The following is a 20,796-nucleotide window of genomic DNA, read 5'->3' on the forward strand; positions in this document are numbered from 1 at the left end:
CTTTTTCAGTTGACCCCCTGGGCTGAATGGGCTCTTTCTGTACCTCTTTTCTATGGCTCTATGGTTTTAAAAAGTACATCTCTGTTAAAGAGTTTAAGGATTTAAGAATTTAAGACTTTAAGATTCTTGTGACGTATTGGTGGTTTGACAATCCACCCAGACCTTCCTGAGATCTAGACTTATCACTTGGGCGTTCTTGACTTGTAGATCTGTTGGTATTTTTTAGTGTTGTCAGAGTGCTGATTGTTTTCATGGTGATCTTCCACAATTTCACTCTCCAAGTACAACTTTAGATATATTCTAGACACAGTTGGACTGCTAGATGTTATATTGTTGTACAAATCCCTTAGCTAGCTTCTGTTCCTTCTTAATGTCACTCCATTCGGTGTTGTGACTTCATAGGATCTAGGCTCATTGCAACTTTGGATACTTCTGCGGGTAACCAAGTTCCCTGGGTAGGATGTATGACCTGAACCTTTTGTCCTGTGTACAGACTAGGCAGTTCAGCAGCTGCATGTCGGTCGTACACCATCTTCATTCTCCTTCGTTTTTCAAGAAGTTTCTCCTGTACTTCTGAGAAACAGGTTTGGCAAGGTTGTCCTGGTATGCCTTCTGAACATGATTTCCACTGATTGCAGTAAGCCCATCCCTAAAGGTCTCATTCTTAAATGTAATATGGTGATACAGAGATCTTGCTTTGTTTCCCTGCACTTTAGGATTAATGATTTAATGGTGTGGCAAGGTGTCACATGGATAATGTCCCATTTAGCACACATATCCCTAAAAGGTCTGCCAGTGTACCATGGACCATTGTTTGATATGATCTCTTCAGGTGTACCAAACAAGCTGAAAATTGAAATCATTGTGTCTGCCACGGACTTAAGATCTGATGATTGTAAACTTGGAAAAAGTAGCGTTACGATAGCAACTGATGTTAAGCTGGACAAGTCAGATCCCAGAGTGGAACCTGGCTTGAAAGACCCTAACTTTTATTTTTTTGTTTACAAATTGTGGAGGGGCAGTCACTGAACACATTCACAGGAGTCTGCTAGTGTACTTTTAACAAAAGAACAAAACATTTATTAAACAAGGAAATATGAATTATATTGCAATACTCTTTCACTCCAATTATACCTTTACAGATATATACAAATTCATAAAGATAACACAAGTTACAAAATCTATCTTATAGTCTAGTGCTCACAGTAAATATAGAGTCCATGTAAATTAATAGGCAAACTATGGTTGAACACACCAAACTCCAAAACCAAGTTTCTATGGATTTTTCATCAACTGCCTAGACACTTGTCACACTGTGAGCCAACTAGTCTCACTGAAATAAAAACAAAAAACTACTGCGGATGCTGCAAATCCAAAACAAAAACAGAATTACCTGGAAAAACTCAGCAGGTCTGGCAGCATCGGTGGAGAAGAAAAGAGTTGACGTTTCGAGTCCTCATGACCCTTAAGGGTCATGAGGACTTGAAACCTCAACTCTTAGTCTCACTGAAACCCTGTCTTTCTCACGAGGGCTTCCAATTTCTACATTCAAAGAACTTGCTTTGGAATTCTCTCCCAAACGACGCTTTCACTCGGACGTCTCCAACAAGGGTTGACCTCCAGGGTTTCAACATCTCTTTCCGGTGTTCCTTTCTCCTGGATTTCTGCGTGCATTCAAGCTTCACCTTTCACACACAATCTCTCAGATATTTAAACATGCCAAGCAGAACACCACTGCTCCAAAAGCCTACAGTAAGGAGTCATCAACCTTCGGCTACCTCCTCGGATCTTCTGGCTTCTCTCAAGCTCACTTTGAATAGAGGGATATGGACCCCAGAAGTGCAAAATGTTTTAGTTGACGGGCAATATGATCGGCGCAGACTTGGAGGGCCGAAAGGCCTGTTCCTGTGCTGTACTTTTCTTTTCTTTGTTCTTTGTTTGCTTTAAATCTGCTCCATGGAGCTCTGTCTTTTTAATTCAGAGTCTTTTCTTCTTCTCCTTACTTTCAATTCCACTTAACAGGACCTGTTTCAGATTCCTATTCTTGTCCCATTGACTTTCCTGTCTTCCTGGGACCTCTTTCTATCCCACTCCCTGGTTTTGGGACCTTTCTTCTTTGTTCTGGGACCATCTCCCTGCAGCTCCTGTGTTGTGCTGCTGCTAGCACTTATTGCAGAATGGCGCTCTTCTGTGGAGATGCAGAAGGTCCCCTGACCTTTTTGCACTGTTTCACTTTCATCCTCCCCTTCTGCGCAGGAACAGTTTCAATCTAAAAATATTTTTAAAATGAACTGTGCGTGTGCACAGGGCCATTACCAGCCTGGAACCAAAAAATGCACCATCTGCGCATGTGCGGCCATTGCCCGATCAGCACATGCACAGAACCTGAAGATCAGAAAAAGAAAAAACTGCATATGTGCGGCCATTCTACAGCTGGCGCATGTGCAGAGACTGCCAGAGCCCGCTCGGAACTGTAGTTCCCAAACTCTGGGGCCGATTTCCGATTCAAGATAAAGTAAGTTACTTTCTTTTCCTTTTTGGGTTCGTCACAGTTGTGACTAGGAGAAAGTCATCACCACGGATAGTGAATAAATCTGTTGCGATTTTAGATCAAGAGTACGATGGAACTTCGTGATGATGTAAAGCTTTTTTGTGTTAATGTGGCTGGTATCTCTGGCATGCTTCACACATCCTCAGCCATCTTCTTGATATCATTGTTGGTTTCAGCCCAATACACAGTATACCTTGTCAGGCACCTTGAGTTCTCTATGTCCATATGCCCCTGGTGTAACTGTGACAATATATCCTGGCGAAGAGCTTCAGATACTAGCATCTGTTTTCCTTTGAAAATAATGCCTCTTTAAATACTTAGTTCATCTCTGTGTGGACAAAAACATCTGAGGGTGTCTGACACTTCTTGTATTATATCAGGCAAACCATCTGCAATGACTCTCCATAATGCCTTCAGATGTGAATCATTTGCTGTTTTCCCCTGAAGTTGGTTGCACTAATGTTGGTCAAAATTCATAAGATCAACCTTGAGATGGTGGCGTAGTGGTACTTTTGCCGTGCTAGTAATCCAGAGACCCAGGCTAATGCCGTGGGGACATGGGTTCAAACTCTCCCATGGCAGCTGCTGGAATTTGGATTCTGGTAATAAATATTGAAAGTTAGTCTCAGTAACGGTGACCGTGAAACTATCATCAATTGTTGTAAAAACCCATCTGGTTCACTAATGTCCTTTAGGGAAGAAAATCTGCCATCCTTATCTGGTCAGGCCTACATGTGATTCCAGACCCAGTGCAATGTGGCTGGCTCTTAACTGCCCTCTGAAATGACCTTGACATCAAACAAGCTCATTAGCTTCTCCTTCTAGGAGGGTCGATTGATGGAATTGCATCTTCTCTGAGGTGTAGTACAGCATCACCTCTGAAATTCCCTATGGCGTTGAATCTGTCTGGTTAAGATTATAAGACGCAGGAGCAGAAGTAGGCCATTCAGCCCATCGAGTCTGCTCCGCCATTCAATGAGATCATGGCTGATCTGATAATCTTCAACTCCATTTTTCTGCCTTTTCCCCATAACCCTTGATTCCCTTACTGATTAAAAATCTATCTATCTCAGCCTTGAATATACCTAATGACCCAGCCTCTACAGCCCTCTGCGGTAAAGAATTCCACAGATTCATTACCCTCTGAGAGTAGAAATTCCTCCTCATCCCTGTTTTAAATGGGCGCCCCCTTACTTTGAGATTATGCCCTCAGGTCCTAGACTCTCCCACAAGGGGAAGCAACCTTTCAGCATCTACCCTGTCAAGCCCCCTGAAAATCTTATATGTTTCAATAAGGTCACCTCTCATTCTTCTAAATTCCAATGAGTACAGGCCCAAACTACTCAACCTCTCCTAATAAGAAAATCCCTCCATACCTGGGATCAATCTAATGAACCTTCTCTGGACTGCCTCCAATGACAGTATATCTTTTCTTAGATAAGGGGACCAATATTGTTCACAGTATTCTAGGTGTGGTCTAACTAGTGCCTTGTAAAGTTTTAGCAAGACTTGCCTATTTTTATAGTCCATTCCCTTTGAAATAAAGGCCAACATTCCATTTACCTTCCCTATTACCTGTTGAACTTGTATGCACAAGAACTCCCAAATCCCTCTGTGCTGCAGCCTTCTGCATTCTTTCACCATTTAAATAATATTCAGCTCCTTTATTCTTCCTGCCAAAGTGCATAGCCTCACATTTTCCCACATTATATTCCATCTGCCAAATTTTTGCCCACACACTTAACCTGTCTATATCCTTCTGTAGACTCCTTGTGTCATCCTCACCACTTGCCTTCCCACCTATTTTTGCAAACTTAGCGATAGTACATTCACTTCCCTCATCAAAGTCATTAATATATATTGTAAATAATTGAGGCCCCAGCACTGATCCCTGTGGCACTCCACTAGTTACAGGTTGCCATCCCGAAAATGCCCCCCTTATCCCAACTCTCTGTCTTCTGTTAGTTAGCCAATCATCTATCCATGCTAATATACTACCCCAACTCTATGGGCTCTTTTCTTATTAAGTAGCCTTATGTGCAGTACCTTATCGAATGCCTTTTGGAAATCCAAATATATTATGTCTACTGGTTCCCCTTTTGTCTATTCAGCTTGTTACCTCTTCAAAGAAGCCTACTAAATTTGTCAGGCATAATTTCCCCTTCATGAAGCCATGCTGACTCTGCTTGATTGGATTATGTATCTCTAAAGGCTCTGCTATTACATCCTTTATACTAGACTCCAACATTTTCCCAATGTCAGATGTTAAGCTAACTGGCCTATAGTTACCTGCTTTTTGTCTCCCTCCCTTTTTGAATAAGGGTGTTACATTGGCTGTTCTCCAACCCTCTGGGACTTTTCCAGAATCTAAGGGTTCTTGAAAGATTACTACCAGTGCACCCACTATCTTCGTAGCTACTTCCTTTAATATCCTAGGATGCAACCCATCAGATTCAGGGGACTTATCAGCCTTTAGCCCCATTAGTTTCCCTAGAGTTTTTTCCTCTAGTGATTGTTATTGTATTTATTTCCTTCCCCCCCTTTTGCCCCTTGATTCTTTAGTAGTTTTGGAATGCTATTAGAGTCTTCTACCGTGAAGACCGAAGCAAAGTATTTATTCAACTTCTCTGCCATTTCCTGGTTCCCTATTATTATTTCCCCAGCCTCATTCTCTAAGGGGCCTATGTTCAATTTGGCCTATCTCTTCTTTTTTATATATTTAAAGAAGCTCTTACTGTCCATTTTTATATTACTTGCTAGTTTACCCTCAAAGTTTATTTTCTCCCTCTTTAGTCATCTTTTGTTGGTTTTTTTAAATTTCTTAATCCTCTGGTTTACCACTAATCTTTGCCACATTGTATGTCTTTTGTAGGTCATGGGCTGACTCAATGTGATTATTTTTGGCCTCTTCTGCTACGATTGCTATCTTGGTGATCACATGTATGGTCATAATCTTAATTTCCAAACACACCGGTAACCCTGCAACTGCTAGTCCACTCATATCCACTTGTGGTTTCCATGCAGATTTTCTGTAGCTGCATTTCAATGTCACTGTACCTATGCAATGAATGGGTGACCATTGAATGAAGTTAGTTTGTCTGTCATAGTTGTATCATTGACTTCCAACAATCCAGATACCATAACCTTCAGGATTCTGACTGGTAAGATATTCGCACTCGCTCTCGTGTTGAATTTGGCTGAGAACGTGTGTTTGCTGCTTCTCTTTGGGTAGATGATGTTGATAGTAACAAAAACTTCTAACTGTTTGACTTCAGGCACAAATTGTGTCACATTGAATTTGTTGAAAACCTGTTCATTTTCTGGTTGAAGATATGTCCGCTCTACATCTTCACCCTGGTCTGTGTGGCTGCTAACCTCGTGTATGTGCTTGCGCTTATGTAGGTCTCTGGTGCACTCTCTGTTGTTGCTGGCAGTACACTGCACATACTTCTTGTTTGGTTGCATTTTACCTCTGGTCGCACCTCCAGGATCAGATTTCCCGTATAGGTGAACCCAATGTCCTTTTACACGGCAAGACTTACAAAAATCTTGGGATGCAGGAAAGCTTCTCAGTGGGTGCTGAAGACCACACTTTCCATATGACTTGCGTGCTTTCTGCATCCTGGCTACCGCACCAATACTGGTAGTTGCACCTAATGCTTGCAGGTGCTGTTGTCCAGCTACAATGGTTTCATATTTTTTGCCAGCTTTTAGCATTGTGTCACTATCGTGACCTGTCTTTTTGCCCAAAAGATCTAATGAACTGATCAATTGATTCTTGTGGCTGTTGTCTGTAACCCATCAGTCCTAAATGGTGTATTCTAAAGTTCACCTTTACAAGAAGCTGATCCTCCAGCATTTTCCACAGCTTGGCAGAGTCCTTCTGATCTTCCTCAAATACTTGCATCTTGTCCAACCACCAGGCCAACTTGCGAATCCCTCTGGGCTGCATATTTGGCGTGAGCCTCTCCCACCACAGGTGAAATCCCAGTGGTGACAGGAGAAGGCCCTTACCTGGCCATTAATTGGCCACTTAAGGGCCTCCATTAGCAGGTGTGGGCGGGGCTCCTGACGCCTTCGGTTGCTGGTAAAAATGCGGTGAGGGAGGGGTCAGCATGTAGGTGCCCGGAATGGCACCCATGGCATGTGACCCAATTTTACGCAACTCCGCTCCCCAGCACCTGCCAGCCTGCCCCCTGTCGGGAGGGGTGTGGAAAATGCAGTCCCATGTCTCTGTAATAGCGACTAGATCTAAACCATTTATATCCAATTGTATCACTAATATGATGAAAACTATGGTTGCAAGCTGTTGGGTGCGGTGGCTTTGATTTCAAAGGCAGTTTTTTTGAGATAGTTCCTAACTATAACCTAATAAGCCAAAACTCCAGGGGCAGAATTTTACCCCGTTGGGGGCGAAGTTGAATTGCAGGCGCGCACAGGCGTGCCTCTAATTGGCACCCCCGATTGGGGGCGCACCGCCATTTTACGTGGGCGGGCCAATTAAGGCCCGCCCAGCGTGACGTTCGCCAGGAAGCGCTATGCGCTCCCTGTGCGGGCGGGTGGGGAATCCATAAGCCAAGAGTGCGCTCTTTCGCGCATGCACACGAAAGAGTGCACTCATCTCCCTGAGGTTAAGTGCTGGCTCAGGGAGATCGGCGCCAAATTTAAAAATGTTAACAATTGAAAAAGAAATTCCCCTGACATGTCCCTTCATGTGACACTGTCGCATGAGTTGGGACATGTCCATCACTTTCATTAACGCTTTTATTAAAAATTTAAAAACCTTCATGAAACCTCATTCCACCTGTGGATGAGGTTTCATGCTTTTTCCAATGCCTGCCAGGGCTCCCAGCCTGCCTGCCAACCTTAAGGTTGGATGGGCAGGCCCATTAAGCACTTTAATTACTTTGTCAATGGCCCGGTGTCATCCCGAATCATTTTACGCGTCAGCAAGCGGGCGCCGCCCCCCACTCGCCGACCAGGAAATCCTGGCCCAGGTTTCTAGGAAGGGGGGAGGGGGGGTTGTAAATTGGAATTCACTGCTGTGACATCAGATTTCTGAGAACTCAGCCTGTGCTTCTAGTTGCCAGGGAAATGGGAGCTGATTGGGGAAAAATAAAACACAAAGCTGAGAGATCAAATTTCAGCAAGTGATCAGAACAGTTGAGTGGCTATGGAGAATGTATGTGACAAAGACAGCTAAGGTAGAAATTCATGGCACAGCCGGAAAAGCAAACACAAAATTGGGTGGGGTTGTGAGTTGTGAGGAGGATGCAAAGGGGCTTCAGGATGATTTAGACAAGTTGTGTGTATGGGTAAACACATGGCAGGTGCAGTATAACGTGGATAAATGTGAGGTTATACGTTTCGGTGTGAAAAACAGAAAGGCAGAGTATTATTTAAATGGTGATATATTGGGAAATGTGGATGTACGAAGGGATCTGGATGTCCTTGTACACCAGTCAATGAAAGTAAACAGGCAGGTGCAGTAAGCAATTAGGAAGGAAAATGGTATGTTGGCCTTCATTGAAAGAGGATTTGAGTTCAGAAGTAGGGATGTCTTACTGCAGTTATACAGGGCCTTGGTGAGGCTACACCTGGCGAAATGCGTGCAGTTTTGGTCTCCCTGCCTAAGAAAAGATACACTCACCATAGAGGGAGTGCAGCGAAGGTTCACTAGGCTGATACCGGGGATGGCAGGACTGTTGTATGAGTAGAGATTGGTTCGACTGGGCCTGTATTCACTAGAGTTTAGAAGAGTGAGAGGGGACCTGATTGAAATGTAAAATTCTCACAGGGCTAGACAGACTAGATGCAGGGAGGATGTTTCCCCTGGTTGGGGATCTAGAAACAGGAGCCACAGTCTCAAGGTATGGGGCAGGCCATTTAAGACTGAGATGAGGTGGTCAACCTGCAGAATTCTTTATTATAGAAGGCTATGGAGGCTGGGTCACTGAGTATATTCAAGAAAGAAGTTGATAATTTTTTGGATATTAGGGGCATCAGGGGGCATGGAGAGAAAGCATGAATATGGCTTTGAAATAGAGTATCAGCCATGATCATATTGAATGGCAGAGCTGGCCCGAAGGGCCTACTCCTGCTTTTAGTTTCTATATGGCCAGGATATTGAGGTTGGCGAGCGGGGTTGGGGCCCAATCGCCGACGCGTAAAATGACGCGGGATGACGTCGGGCGGGACACCCGACTTCACCCCGCACCATTTCAATTTTCAGGCCGGAGGGGGCGCAGCCGAATTAGCTGTGCACCCGCCAACCTGTCAACAGCCTATTGAGGCTATTTAAAAAGTAATTCAAGTAATTAATGGACCTACCGATCCAACCTTACGGTTGACGGGCAGGCCGGGAGCGCTGGTGGGCTTTAGAAAAAGCATGAAACCTCATCCACGGGCGGGATGAGGTTTCATGAGGGTTTTTAAAAATTTGATAAAAGTTTGAACAAAAGTGATGGACATGTCCCAACTCGTGATAGTGTTACATGAGGGGACTTGTCAGGGAAATTTTATTTTTGTCCGTTGACCATTTTTAAATTTGGCGCCAATCTCCCTGAGGCTGTCAGATGGGACTTTATGCCTAACCCTTAGATGAATAAAGGAACTGTAACTCTCCATGGGAAAGACTGAGTTTTGAGGGATTTTGTGACTCAGAGTCATGTCATAAGAAATCTGTGAGAACTATCTTTTTTGTCTCAGATATTTAAAGTGTAATTTGTGGTTTCAACTGATTAAAATTTTCTTAATTTTCTTAAAATTAATTTATGATGATTTTGGTTTGATTGTCACAGCAAAAGTTTTTAAATGTGGAATCTTATCCATCGGTTTCTTCCATTGGGGTTTCTTGGGAAGTTTGGTTCTTTTACAGTCTTGGTCTCCAAGGGGATCGTAACACTAATCCATCTATCTTCTTATGGGGGAGAGTTTTCTCCCCATCGGGGGCGGGGCTGAGCAGGAGCGGGTGCGGGCGGGTGCGGGCGGGCACGCATCGCCCCTGATCGGCTGCATGTCGCCATTTTACATGGGTGGGCCCATTAAGGCCCTCCCAGCGTGACGCGCACCTGGAAGTGCTGAGCGCTACCTGTGCAGGCGGCGGGAGGAGGGAGAGTTGGGGCCTGAGCTCTTTCGCGCATGCGCACGAAAGAGCACAGAAATCTCCCTGAGGCACGAAGCTGCCTCAAGAAGGTTACTTTGATTTTGTAGAATTGAAATAAAGAAAAAAAATTATTCAGACATGACCCCTCATGTGACAGTCACATGAGCTGGGACATGTCAATGAATTTTAATAAAAATTTTTATTTAATATATAAAGCCTTCATGAAACCTCATCCTGCCCGTGGGTGAGGTTTCATGATAAATGCGAAGGCCGTCTGGGCTCTTCACCTGCCCGCCAACCTTAAGGTTAGACGGGCATCCCTGTTAATTATTACAATTAGTTTTTAAATGGTCTTAATAGGCCTTTGACAGTTCGGTGGGCGCGCAGCCGACTCCGGTACGTGCCCGCCAAACTGAAGATTGGAATGACGCGCGGTGACATCAGGACACACGCCCGATGTCACCGCACGTCATTTTACGCATCGGTGAGTGGGCCCCCCTCCCCACATGCCGACCAGAAGATTCTGGCCATGGATGTTTCACACTTGCAGATAAAGAGCCTCATTCACTCAGACTGCTACCTACAGCCAAGCTGCTTTGTCACTGATCTTCTGAAGGGCATGTGCTTTTACTGCAAAAACAGTGCAACAATGCCTGCAATAGGATCATGTCTATCCCTTGGGATAATCCCTTTCCTAAACCTTTAAAGCAACGGTACACTAGCAGATATTATGCAAAGGAGCTGATATGTCCACATATAGCACACAACACCAAAGGCCAGTGCTGCCTGTATCACTGCATCAGGACTCCATTAATGATTTAATGTTGGCAGATCCCTTCCTTTCAAAAGCCAATAACTTTACTCTAGTATGGATGAGGTCTGTCAGTCACAGTCACCTGCTGGTGACATTCCCAGCACAAATACTGGAGGACGTTACTCATTTCTAAGGCATCAACAAGTTGTGTTAACATGGCAATTTCAAAAATGGCATTTTCCTGAGTAGAAAAAGACTGGATGGCAAACCTTTGTGTGACTGTTAGGAGAGACAGCTGTTGACTCTATCCCTCTCCCTGGCCACTGTCTGAGGCTGAACTAGACTGTTCGCAACTTTCTGATCATGAGTTCACTCTCCTCTCCATCACTAAGACCACTCTACAGTGCTCATCTCTGGCTCTGCCTCAGTTGATCTGGTGCTGAAAACCTCATCCATGGCTTTGTTACATCCAGAATAAACTATTCCAATGCTCCCTTGGTTGGCCTCCCACCTTGTATCCTCCACAAACTTGAGGGCATCCAAAGTTTGGCTATCTGTTTCTTATCTCATACCAAGCCCTGTTCACTCATCATCCCTATGCTAAATGACCAGATAGACTCCTGACTGGCAACATCTCAGTTCTAAAATTCCCATCCTCATGTGCAAATCCCTTCATAGCCTCACTGTCCCTATCTCTGTTACCTCCTTCAGTCCTACAACCATTTGAGGTATCTGTGATCCATGACCTCTGGCCTTTTTTTGCATCCCCAATTTTCGAAGCTCCACCATTTGAGGCCATGCCATCAGCCTGAGAGATATTGATAGATTAAGTAAATGGGTAAAACTGTGAAAAGTAGATTTCATTGTCAACAAATGTGAGATTATCTACTCTGAACCAAAAAGGAAAAGAATAACTGATTGGAATGATGGCTAGACTCCAAGGGTTAAGCTAAGGTGAAAGGGTGATTTGATTGAAGTTTTCAAGATACTAAAGGGAACAGAGAGGGTAGGCGGGGAGAAACAATTTCTGCTAATTGGGAAGTCTAGGACTAGAGTGCACAGTTAAAAAATTAGAGCCAGACTTTTCAGGAATTAAATCAGGAAAAACTTCTTCAGACGAGAGGTGGCAGAAGTTTTGAACTCTCTTCTGCAAATGGCAATTGATGCTGGATCAATTGTTAATTTTAAAACAGAGAATTTGGTTAGATAAAGGTATTCAAGGATATTGGGCAGAAGCAGGTTTTGGACTTAGGTTACAGATCAGCCATGATTTCATTGAATGGCAGAACAGGCTTGAGCAGCCTACTCTTGTTCCTGGGTTCTTATTTTTCTAACACAGCACCCAGGTCAAACAGGGTGGACTGATAGCATTGATTTGTATTGCTATGTCCTCCCATTGTCTTCGCAGTTTGTCTGGAGCTTCTCCTGACCCCTTGTCGATAGATGACCTACTTCCTCAACAAAAACATCCAATTCAACGTCAGGGAAGCTCGGAACACACTTGGGACGTGGTGGCATAGTGGTATTGTCACTAGACCAGTATTCCAGAGACCCAGGGTAATGCCGGGTTTGAATCTCACCACGGCAGATGGTGAAATTTGAATTCAATAAAAATGTGGAATCAAAAGTCTGATGATGACCATGAAACTATTGCCGATTGTTGTAAAAACTCATCTGGTTCACTAATGTCCTTTAGGGAAGGAAATCTGCCGTCATTACCTGTTCTGGCCTACATGTGACTCCAGACCTACATGTGGTTGACTCTTTAAATGCCCTATGGAAAAGGGAAATTATAAATGGGCAATAAATGCTGGCCTAGCCAGCAATGCCCACATCTGCATCCCATGAACGAAAAGAAACTATTATGAAACGATGCACTTTTTTTTTCATGGGATGTGGGCATCACTGGCAAGGTCAGCATTTGCTGCCCATCTCTGATTGGCCTTGAACTGAGGGCAGTTAAGAGTTAACTACCGTGGGTTTTCAGCTTAGGGTTTGGAGTCACATGTAAGCCAGACCAGTTAAGGATAGCACATTTCCTTCCCTAAAAGACATTAGTGAGCCAGATGGGCTTTTTACAACTATCAATGATAGTTGTCATGGTCACCATTACTGAGACTAACTTTATACTCCAGATTTATTAATTGAAATTAAATTTCAACAGCTGCTGTGGTGGGATTTAAACCCATGTCCTCAGAACATTAGTCTGAGCCTTTGGGTTACTAGTCTAGTGATATTACCATAACACCACTACCTCCCCGTCTTCTTCCTGCTCATACCCTCTTCTGTAAACAGTTCCAGTACCTGCTCAAGTGAGAATGTGTCTCCCTTTAAGAGATGCAGACTGGCTTTAAACAGCTCAGGACAGCTTTAAGTGGTCCTAGCCTTGCACAAACCTGGGCCCCATGTTCAAGGGTGCAGCCACTCAACAACATGATTAATAATCATGCAAATTAGCACTCGGCACAAAGCTGGTATGCTACCTGCATTGAAAGTAACAAGCATGGATTAATACCTCATCATGATTCCTGTGTCAGTTTTCGGCACTTATCAAATTTAGCCCCATTGAAAGCCATGGAAGTAGACTCTAGACTTGCTTCTAAAGAAGCATAGATTGAGGGATACCTGAGAAGTGCTTAGGCATCATTGAAGTCAATGATGAAGGGGTAGACTTGGTAGGGCCAAGTAACTTTTTTCTGCTGCTTATATAAACAATAATTTCGACATGTTGTTTAAGGGAGAACTTTCCTTACCCTAGGTCCATCTGATTCTCCCTCTAGAGTCAGTATGTCGCTCTTGCCCGGTTTGAGGTCCATTCGCAGAGGTCTAACTTTGAAGGTGGAAACGTAGTGACCCATTACAGAAGAATCTCTATATTTCATATCACGAGATACAGAGTGTTTCTGTGGATTGGGTTTAAAGGTCAGGGGAAAGCCTACTGTCTTCCAGTATATCTGATGGCGTCGTCGTCCACGGTTTGTCAACTTAACGGAATAGCGGCAAACATTGGAACTGCAATAAAATATGACACAACAAAAACGGTTATTAAAATTTCAGGTCTATCTTCGTTTGCAGTCATGCAATAGATGACTACAATGGGCTAGGAAAAGGTTCATTCTATAGAGAGGTTTATGAGCCACACAAGTAGGCTAATGCCATATAAAAGTAAATATTTTCACTCAATGGAAATGACAGTAATCACTCATCAAAGTTTCTATAAAGTGTCAACACTCCATCCAATTAACAAAAGGCATGAATAAAGGAACATAGGGGCCAGAGTCAGCCATTCAGCCCCTCAAGCTTGCTCTGTTACTCAATTAAATCACTGCATCTGAACTTCATTCATCCACTTTGGTTCCTTAGCCCTTTATAACAATGTCAAAGAATTTAATAAGTTGGCATTTAATTGCCAGGAGCTCATTATATGCCACTACATATGGGTAGATTTTTGCCACATTGGGCAATTTTATAAATTTACATACAATTACACACAACTGAAATTATGGACAAAGGTAACATCCATTCAAAGAAGAAGTTAAATCAAGAGAGGTACTGATTGTTCAGATTGGTTCCAATGGTGCAGAGTTTCAGACTACAGTTTTCAACAACAAATCTATAATATTGCATGGCTGTTCCCTTACCTCAACCCTGAATTGCACATCTTCACTATCCAAAAAACTGGTTTCTCAAACACTCTCCTTTGCTAGGCCATGTACATTTGGTAAAGAATGCCAGGAGGCAGAATGTCAGAGTGGGAGTTGGCTTCTGATGGTTGGAGGAGTGTTAAGCATGAGTTGGGAGGTATGGCTTGAAAAGAATATTCAGCTAAAGTGAAACAAATCTGTGGTGATATTTGCAGACGAGGGCTAATTTCTGAAATCGAGTTGTTAAGGGACTAGGAAACTCAGTAGAGTTTAACCAGGTTCGGACTGATGAACATTCAGGACAGTATGTTGAAAAAGCCAAAGTCCACAAGGCTTCCACATCTACATCTGTTACAAATCTCGGCAAATGCAGAAACTCAAGTTTATTTTATCCCGCATTAATCCTGAAACCTTGATCTTTCTCAATTTCCACTGACCCACCCAACTCAGAATGATGCCCCAACAAATCATGTCACTTTACCTGACTAAATGGAGCAAAAATGCACATGCATTCCAACAGATTCCCATATAACTTTAACTGGAGATTAGTAGAATAGCTGAAACTTTATCAGCTGAAGTGCAGCTAGCACCACCAATAAGGTGAGGACCACCTGTGGGTACAGGCCAGGATTGGGGCCTGGACCTTTGAAGATGGAAAGTGTAAAAATATTATCGACAGAGAACAAAAGTGGAGGGGGCTGGGGGAATTTGTAAGAGACCTTTTCAAGCTTTGGCGTCAGATGTTTTATCATGAGCTGATGCATTTCTGACTGAGGTTTTATTGAGTCTGTTTGCTGTTGTTTATGAAAGCTGTATTTTTAAGATGGTTTCTTGAGCTCTAAAGAAAACTCTTTAGAGGAGATTAGAGGAGATTTAATAGAGACATTCAAATCCATGAACAATTTTGATAGAAAAAAGTAACGAGAAACTATTTCTAAAGGCAGTTGAGTCAGTCACCAAAGGACATGAATTTAAGGTAATTGGAAAACGAACCAGGGCATGCATTAGGGAAAAGTATTACACAGTGAGTTACTTTTGTGATCTGGAATGCACCCCCTGAACCAGTGATGGAAACAGACTCAATAATAACTTTCAAAAGTGAATTGGATAAAAACTTGAAATGGAATAACTGAGTGGTTGCAAAAAGTGGTCACAAATGGAGTGTAATGTAAACAGAGTACAAAGGGTGGGATTTGGTGAACTTCCAGCAGTTCCTATTTTCACAGGCGTGGAGTAAGGGCGGGGAGCAGAAGGGGGGTGAAGCAGACCCCACCTTCACTGGTGCAAAGGCCTTATCCCGTAGTATGGGAGTAACAAACCTTTAGAGAAGTCATAAATGCTCTCAAACGACCATTAGAATTTGTGGAACTGTCAAGCTGTCAAGTTATTTAAATGGACATCCCTTTAGAAATTGAAGAGAAATGCCTGTCTGTGTCTTTGGGAGTTGAGAAAAGTCTGTTCTATCAGTTTCAATAGCCCTTTGTTGACATAACCATAAGTGCTATCATTATAGTATTATTAATGCTTGGCTGCTTTCCACAACCTATCATTAACACAGTGGGGTAAGCGGCTGTAGGTTCAAAGTTTTATTGACAGCTCAGAGAGGTTATTAAAAGATTATACATTTGATGTGGGGTTATGAATACAAGTCTGCTTGTTTTGCTAAGGGAATAAGTACTTGAGGGAATTTAAATGTTTTGAATGGGCTTTCATGAACGGGACTTTTTATATAGTAAACTCTATGATATTTAAAATTTTATTTTGTTTCATCATGGTTCCTGAGCTCTGCCTATAGTAGATACTGGGTAAATTGGCCTGGAGGTGTAAGGGCAAAGAGTGCTGAATGGGGGAATCATGAGCTGGTATGAAGTATCACTAAGTTGGCATTGGGGCTATGAAAGGCCATGGGGATGGGTGGGGGACATGGGTTGTCATGGAGGGTATGAAGAGCCACTGGAGTGGGTGGGGACATGGGTCGGCATGGAGGATATGAGAGTCTATTGAGGTGGGTGGCATTTTCCTGATGACTGACATTAACTGGTCTGCGTTTCAGTTTCCTCTCTTCTCTCCTTTCTTGAATAGTATTTTTATATTTGCTATTTTTCAATCCACTGGGACTATTTCTGAATTTATGGAATTTTATTCACCATTGCTTATTTCTCGTTTTGCCTTATAATCTAATTTCTCCATCTACTTTAGTCAACTTGGCCCTGCATTTGGCTTTCATTTTGGACTTGGGTATGTCACTCTCAAACTTGATGTGAAATTTTATCATAGGGTTTTTATCATATAATACGATGCCCATACCATATAAGGGCCGGGGTGGGCATATGGGCAGGAGTGGGCAAACTGTTTTTTAAAAAAAACTTTTTCGAAGGGCAGGAAGGAAGAGGGTGTACTATCTTTGGTGGGTGCCCTTTGTACTTTGGGGAACAGCCCCCCTAAGATAGTACCCCCCATTTCTTCATACCCACCTGCTCTTCAAAACACATCATGTCCACCCTCCATTCCCCTCCCCTAAATTGCCCAAACCCTCCCCATCCAAGACCCTGGACTTACTTGGCTCTGGGATCCATGGCCTTCTTCTTGGGCCTGATTGCAGACCCGGCAGTTGCCAGTAATGCGCTCTTGCACTGCTGGTGCTGATGGAGCTGCTGGTCAACTGATTGGTTGACAGCTCCCGATGGGGCGAACATAGAGGATTAGGAACTGACCCATTGGAGATTTACAAGATGATCAGAGTTTTTAATGGAGTAGAGAGGGAAAAAAATATATACTTTCTCTGGTGATTAGTTCAATAACTAGAGATCATGGATGCAAAATCATTGGAAAAATATCTAGAGGAGATGAGGAGAGATTTTTTTTTCATTTAAAGTTTTCAAAAGTTGATGGAAATTGCTACCATCAATTGTTTGAAAAGGGAGTTGGAAAGGTACTTGAAGATGAGGGATAACTTACAAAGTTATGGGCACAATGCAGGATGTTGGAGTAAGCATGACCAATCCTTCAAAGAGCTAGCATAAGCATAATGGGCTGAATGATCTCTTTTTTCGTTGTATGTTTATATGATTCTATGATAATTGTTCAGGTCAATTTTATCTGGCCTGACCTATCTGCACTGCAGATAGTGAAACTACACTTTGTAATGTTACGGGAAAATATTCAGCAATCATTCATGCTAAATTGTTCAAATCTTTCAAACAGTTAACGTTCACAGTCATGGTAACATAGGCCTGAAATTTACCTTTGGCAGGCGGGTGCAGTCGGCAGGCTGGGCAGCAGGCAGGAAATGGGCCCCCGGCCGCAATCGGCCCCTGACTGCAATTTCATGCTGGCTGGCCCAATAACAGCCAGCCAGCGTGAAACGCGCACTGAAATGCTCAGCACTGCCGGGGTGGGGGCAGCAAGAGGGCGGGAAATGATGTTTCCGCGGGCGCAGGTGAGCTCTGCAAGAAAGTTTCCTGAAGGCAGACAGCTGCCTCAGGGTGCTACAGACCTGTAAATGCTAAAATAAAGGTTTAAAAAGCTGCAAAAAAGTGTCCATGTATCATAATCAATCACCTGAAAGCATAGCTGATAAAAATGCAGTCCACAGGTATTTATTTTAATTTTATTTCATAACGGAAATTTCATCCCGCCCTTGGGTGAGGTTTGATAAAAAATGCAAAGGCCGCACTTTGCCGATTTGCCCGTCCGCCAACAGCAAGGTTGGACGGGCCATGAAAAATTGGAGACAATTGCACCGTTAATGGGCTTAATTGCCCTCTTAATTGTCGGCAGGTGCGCTTCCAACTTTTGCACACACCTGCCAAACGAAATACCGCGTGAATGCACGATGACGCCGAGATGCTCGTCTTCTCACATGATTTTATGCCCAATCGGGTCGGGCACGCACCTGCCCACGGGATGTAAAATTCAGCCCATAGATGCTTAAGCAAAACACTGCAGATGATGTAAATTTTAAATAAAAACAGAAAAAGCTGAAAATACTCAGTTCTGAGTTAATTGAAAGAAATGTTAACTGTTTCTTTCTGCACAGCTGCTACCTAACCTGCTCAGTATTTTGAGCACTTTCTGTTTTTATAACATAATGTACTTCATATGCTTGAATGCAAGTAGGATTTGCAGTTGTTATAGTTCCTCTCCAAAGTATTCAATTAACAAAAAATAACTTTTAATTAAAACAGGAAATGCTGGAAAAACTCAGCAGGTCTGGCAACATCTGTGGAGAGAGAAACAGAGTTAACATTTCGAGTCCAACATGACTTCTTCAGAACTAGAGAGAGGTAGAAATGTGATGGGTTTTATACAGTTGATAAAGCAGTGAGGGGCTGAGGTTTTCTTTTATAATTTACTAATATTTTAAAGATAATATAAACACTATTTTATTTCTTAAAGCCCTTTTGGGGAAGACCAATTAGGGGAGCAATTGGACTTGTTAACATCCATTGTTTGGGCACCTTGCCAAGTCCTGCACTAAGACCACCTCTATAATGTCCAGAAACCTTGGTGCCATTCCTGACTCTTTCCCAGGTCACATTCTCTTCAAACATGACTCCCAGTACTTGGGCCAGCCACAATGCACTACCCCTTCAAGAGGTGCAAGCTAGCTTAAAGTGGTGCTTAGCAAGTTATAAATTTGGGCCCCCAGCTGAAGTGTGCAGCCAGTGCTGTTAGTGTTTGCTGCATACAACAATCATTCAAATAAGCAGGCAGCATTATATTGAACAGGAGCAGGTTAATCAGGCATCATGTTCCTGCACTCATTTTCAGATCATATAATTAGCCCATTGTATTTAAATTATCACTACATGCCACATACTTTGACTGCAAGATAGCATCTGATTAAGTGCAAATTCTTCCTTCCTCTGCAGTTAGTTACTTTTGAAGCAGCTTGCTGCAGGGGCTCATCTGAAGAATAATGAATCTTTCACCAATGTCAGCAGGCCTTCCAAACTAGCGAAATGGCATTTCCTTATGAACATCTGGATGGATGAAACTCAGAACCAAGTCATTTCACTTTCAACAGGTTCTAGGTCAGATAGAACCATTAACTCACTGGTCTGAAAAGCTTAAGAATGCACAAATACACCCTTCAATTCATAAGACTAATCTTACCGCTCTGCAAGTGGCCTTTTTCAATTTCAAATTCTCGGCCCCTGCTAAGATTGGGTTGGATTGATTTATAAAACAAATGGGTTATGTTGAGTGTAACAGCATTCTCCAGTTCTTGAACATCATGATGTTTTATGATTCCTGCCCATGAAGGAATTTGAACACAAGAACGAAAATTTTAAATTCAAGGCATTGGTGGACCAGGAGCCAAACTGGATCAGCAAGCACAGGAGTGATGAGTATGTGGGAGTTAATACAAGTTAGGAAACAGGCAGTAGAGTTTTGGATGATCTCAAATTTATAGAGGGTGGAAAATGGAAGGTCTTCCAAGATAGCACTGGAACAGTTGATTCTGGAGTTAACAAAAGTCTGGATGAGTATGGGCTGAGGCAGAGACAGAGACGGTGATGTAATGGACATGGAAGTAGGTGGTCTTTGCGATGGAGAAGATTTGGGGATGGAAGCTCAACTCTAGGGCAAATAGGATGCAGAACTAATGAACATTGTGATTCAATTGACAAAGGTGCTATAATCAGTGGCAACAGAACAGAGTTTGTGCCAGGCATCAAAGATAATAGCTTAATTGGTCTTTACAATGTTTAAGTGGAGGAAATTGCAGTCCATTCAGTACGAGATGTTGGACAAGCAAGTTAACAGAGCAACAATGAAACCTGAAGAAAGTCTTTGGATGATTTTGCCATGGTGAAGTATGTAGATGATCAATAGGACACAGCCATGAATAGATCCTTGGAGGGCCTAAGGGATAATACTGTGGGGTTGGGATGAGAAGCCATTGTGTGAAATTGTCTGGTTATGACCGATCGGTAGAGGTAAAGCCAAATCCCATTCAGCTGAACAATGAAGGAGAGAAACTGAAGCAGGGATTGATGTTGTAAACAATGTCAAATGAAAACAGAAAGGTTGAGAAGAATAAGGAAGGGCAGATTATCACAGGCACCATCAGTTGTGACTTTAATTAGGTCGTTTCACTTGCGGAGCAGAAGCAGAAACCTGATTGCAGAGGTTCAAAGCTGGAATTTCTGGAAAGACAGACATGGATTTGGGAGCCAACAACATGTTCAAGAGAATTGGAGAGGAAAGAAGGGAGGAAATGCTATAAATTGTTGCTCATTCACTCAGTAAAGGAGGAATCTGGAGCGAGTATTTCCTTATTGTAGGTTTATTCACTTACAACTAGAGCATGCGCCTCATTACGACAGGATTGCAACATTAACAGGAAATTGAGTAATAGTTTGCATGAACAGAGGGTTTCAGGAGAAATTTCTGATAACTGGGATGATATTGGCTGATTTAAAGAGAGGAAGACAATACAAGAAGAAAAGTAATTGTTAACAGAATTAGCTAACACTGGGGCAAGGAAGAATTGGGATCAGGACCATTTGTAACTACCCTTGAGAGGTGGTCATGAGCCGCCTTCTCGAATAATGGTGAAGGAACTTGCAGAGTACTGTTAGATGCTGTGAGTTTCAAAATTTTGTCCCAGCAGCAACAAAGGAACAACAATTTATTTCCATAACAGCTTCCTCACCTTTCTGAGTGGTAGAGGTTTTGGCGGATTTGGGAGGTACTATTGAAGAAGCCTTGGTAAGATGCTGCAGAGTAACTT

The 20,796-nt window shown here is 42.8% G+C and overlaps 1 protein-coding gene across 1 annotated transcript in view; it reads right to left on the bottom strand.

Annotated features, from left to right (window-relative positions):
* Positions 1–20,796, bottom strand: part of LOC144682291 (hydrocephalus-inducing protein-like) — a 524,265-nt gene that overhangs the window by 9,133 nt on the left and 494,336 nt on the right. The window contains exons 21-22 of the mRNA XM_078544767.1: positions 13,164–13,422; positions 5,690–6,289 (exon numbers count right to left, since the gene is read on the bottom strand). Coding sequence (XP_078400893.1) covers positions 5,690–6,289; positions 13,164–13,422 — 859 coding nt within the window. The remainder of the gene's footprint in view (positions 1–5,689; positions 6,290–13,163; positions 13,423–20,796) is intronic.

The sequence above is a fragment of the Cetorhinus maximus genome, chromosome 6, assembly GCF_964194155.1.
Source record: "Cetorhinus maximus chromosome 6, sCetMax3.hap1.1, whole genome shotgun sequence".
NCBI lineage: Eukaryota > Metazoa > Chordata > Chondrichthyes > Lamniformes > Cetorhinidae > Cetorhinus > Cetorhinus maximus.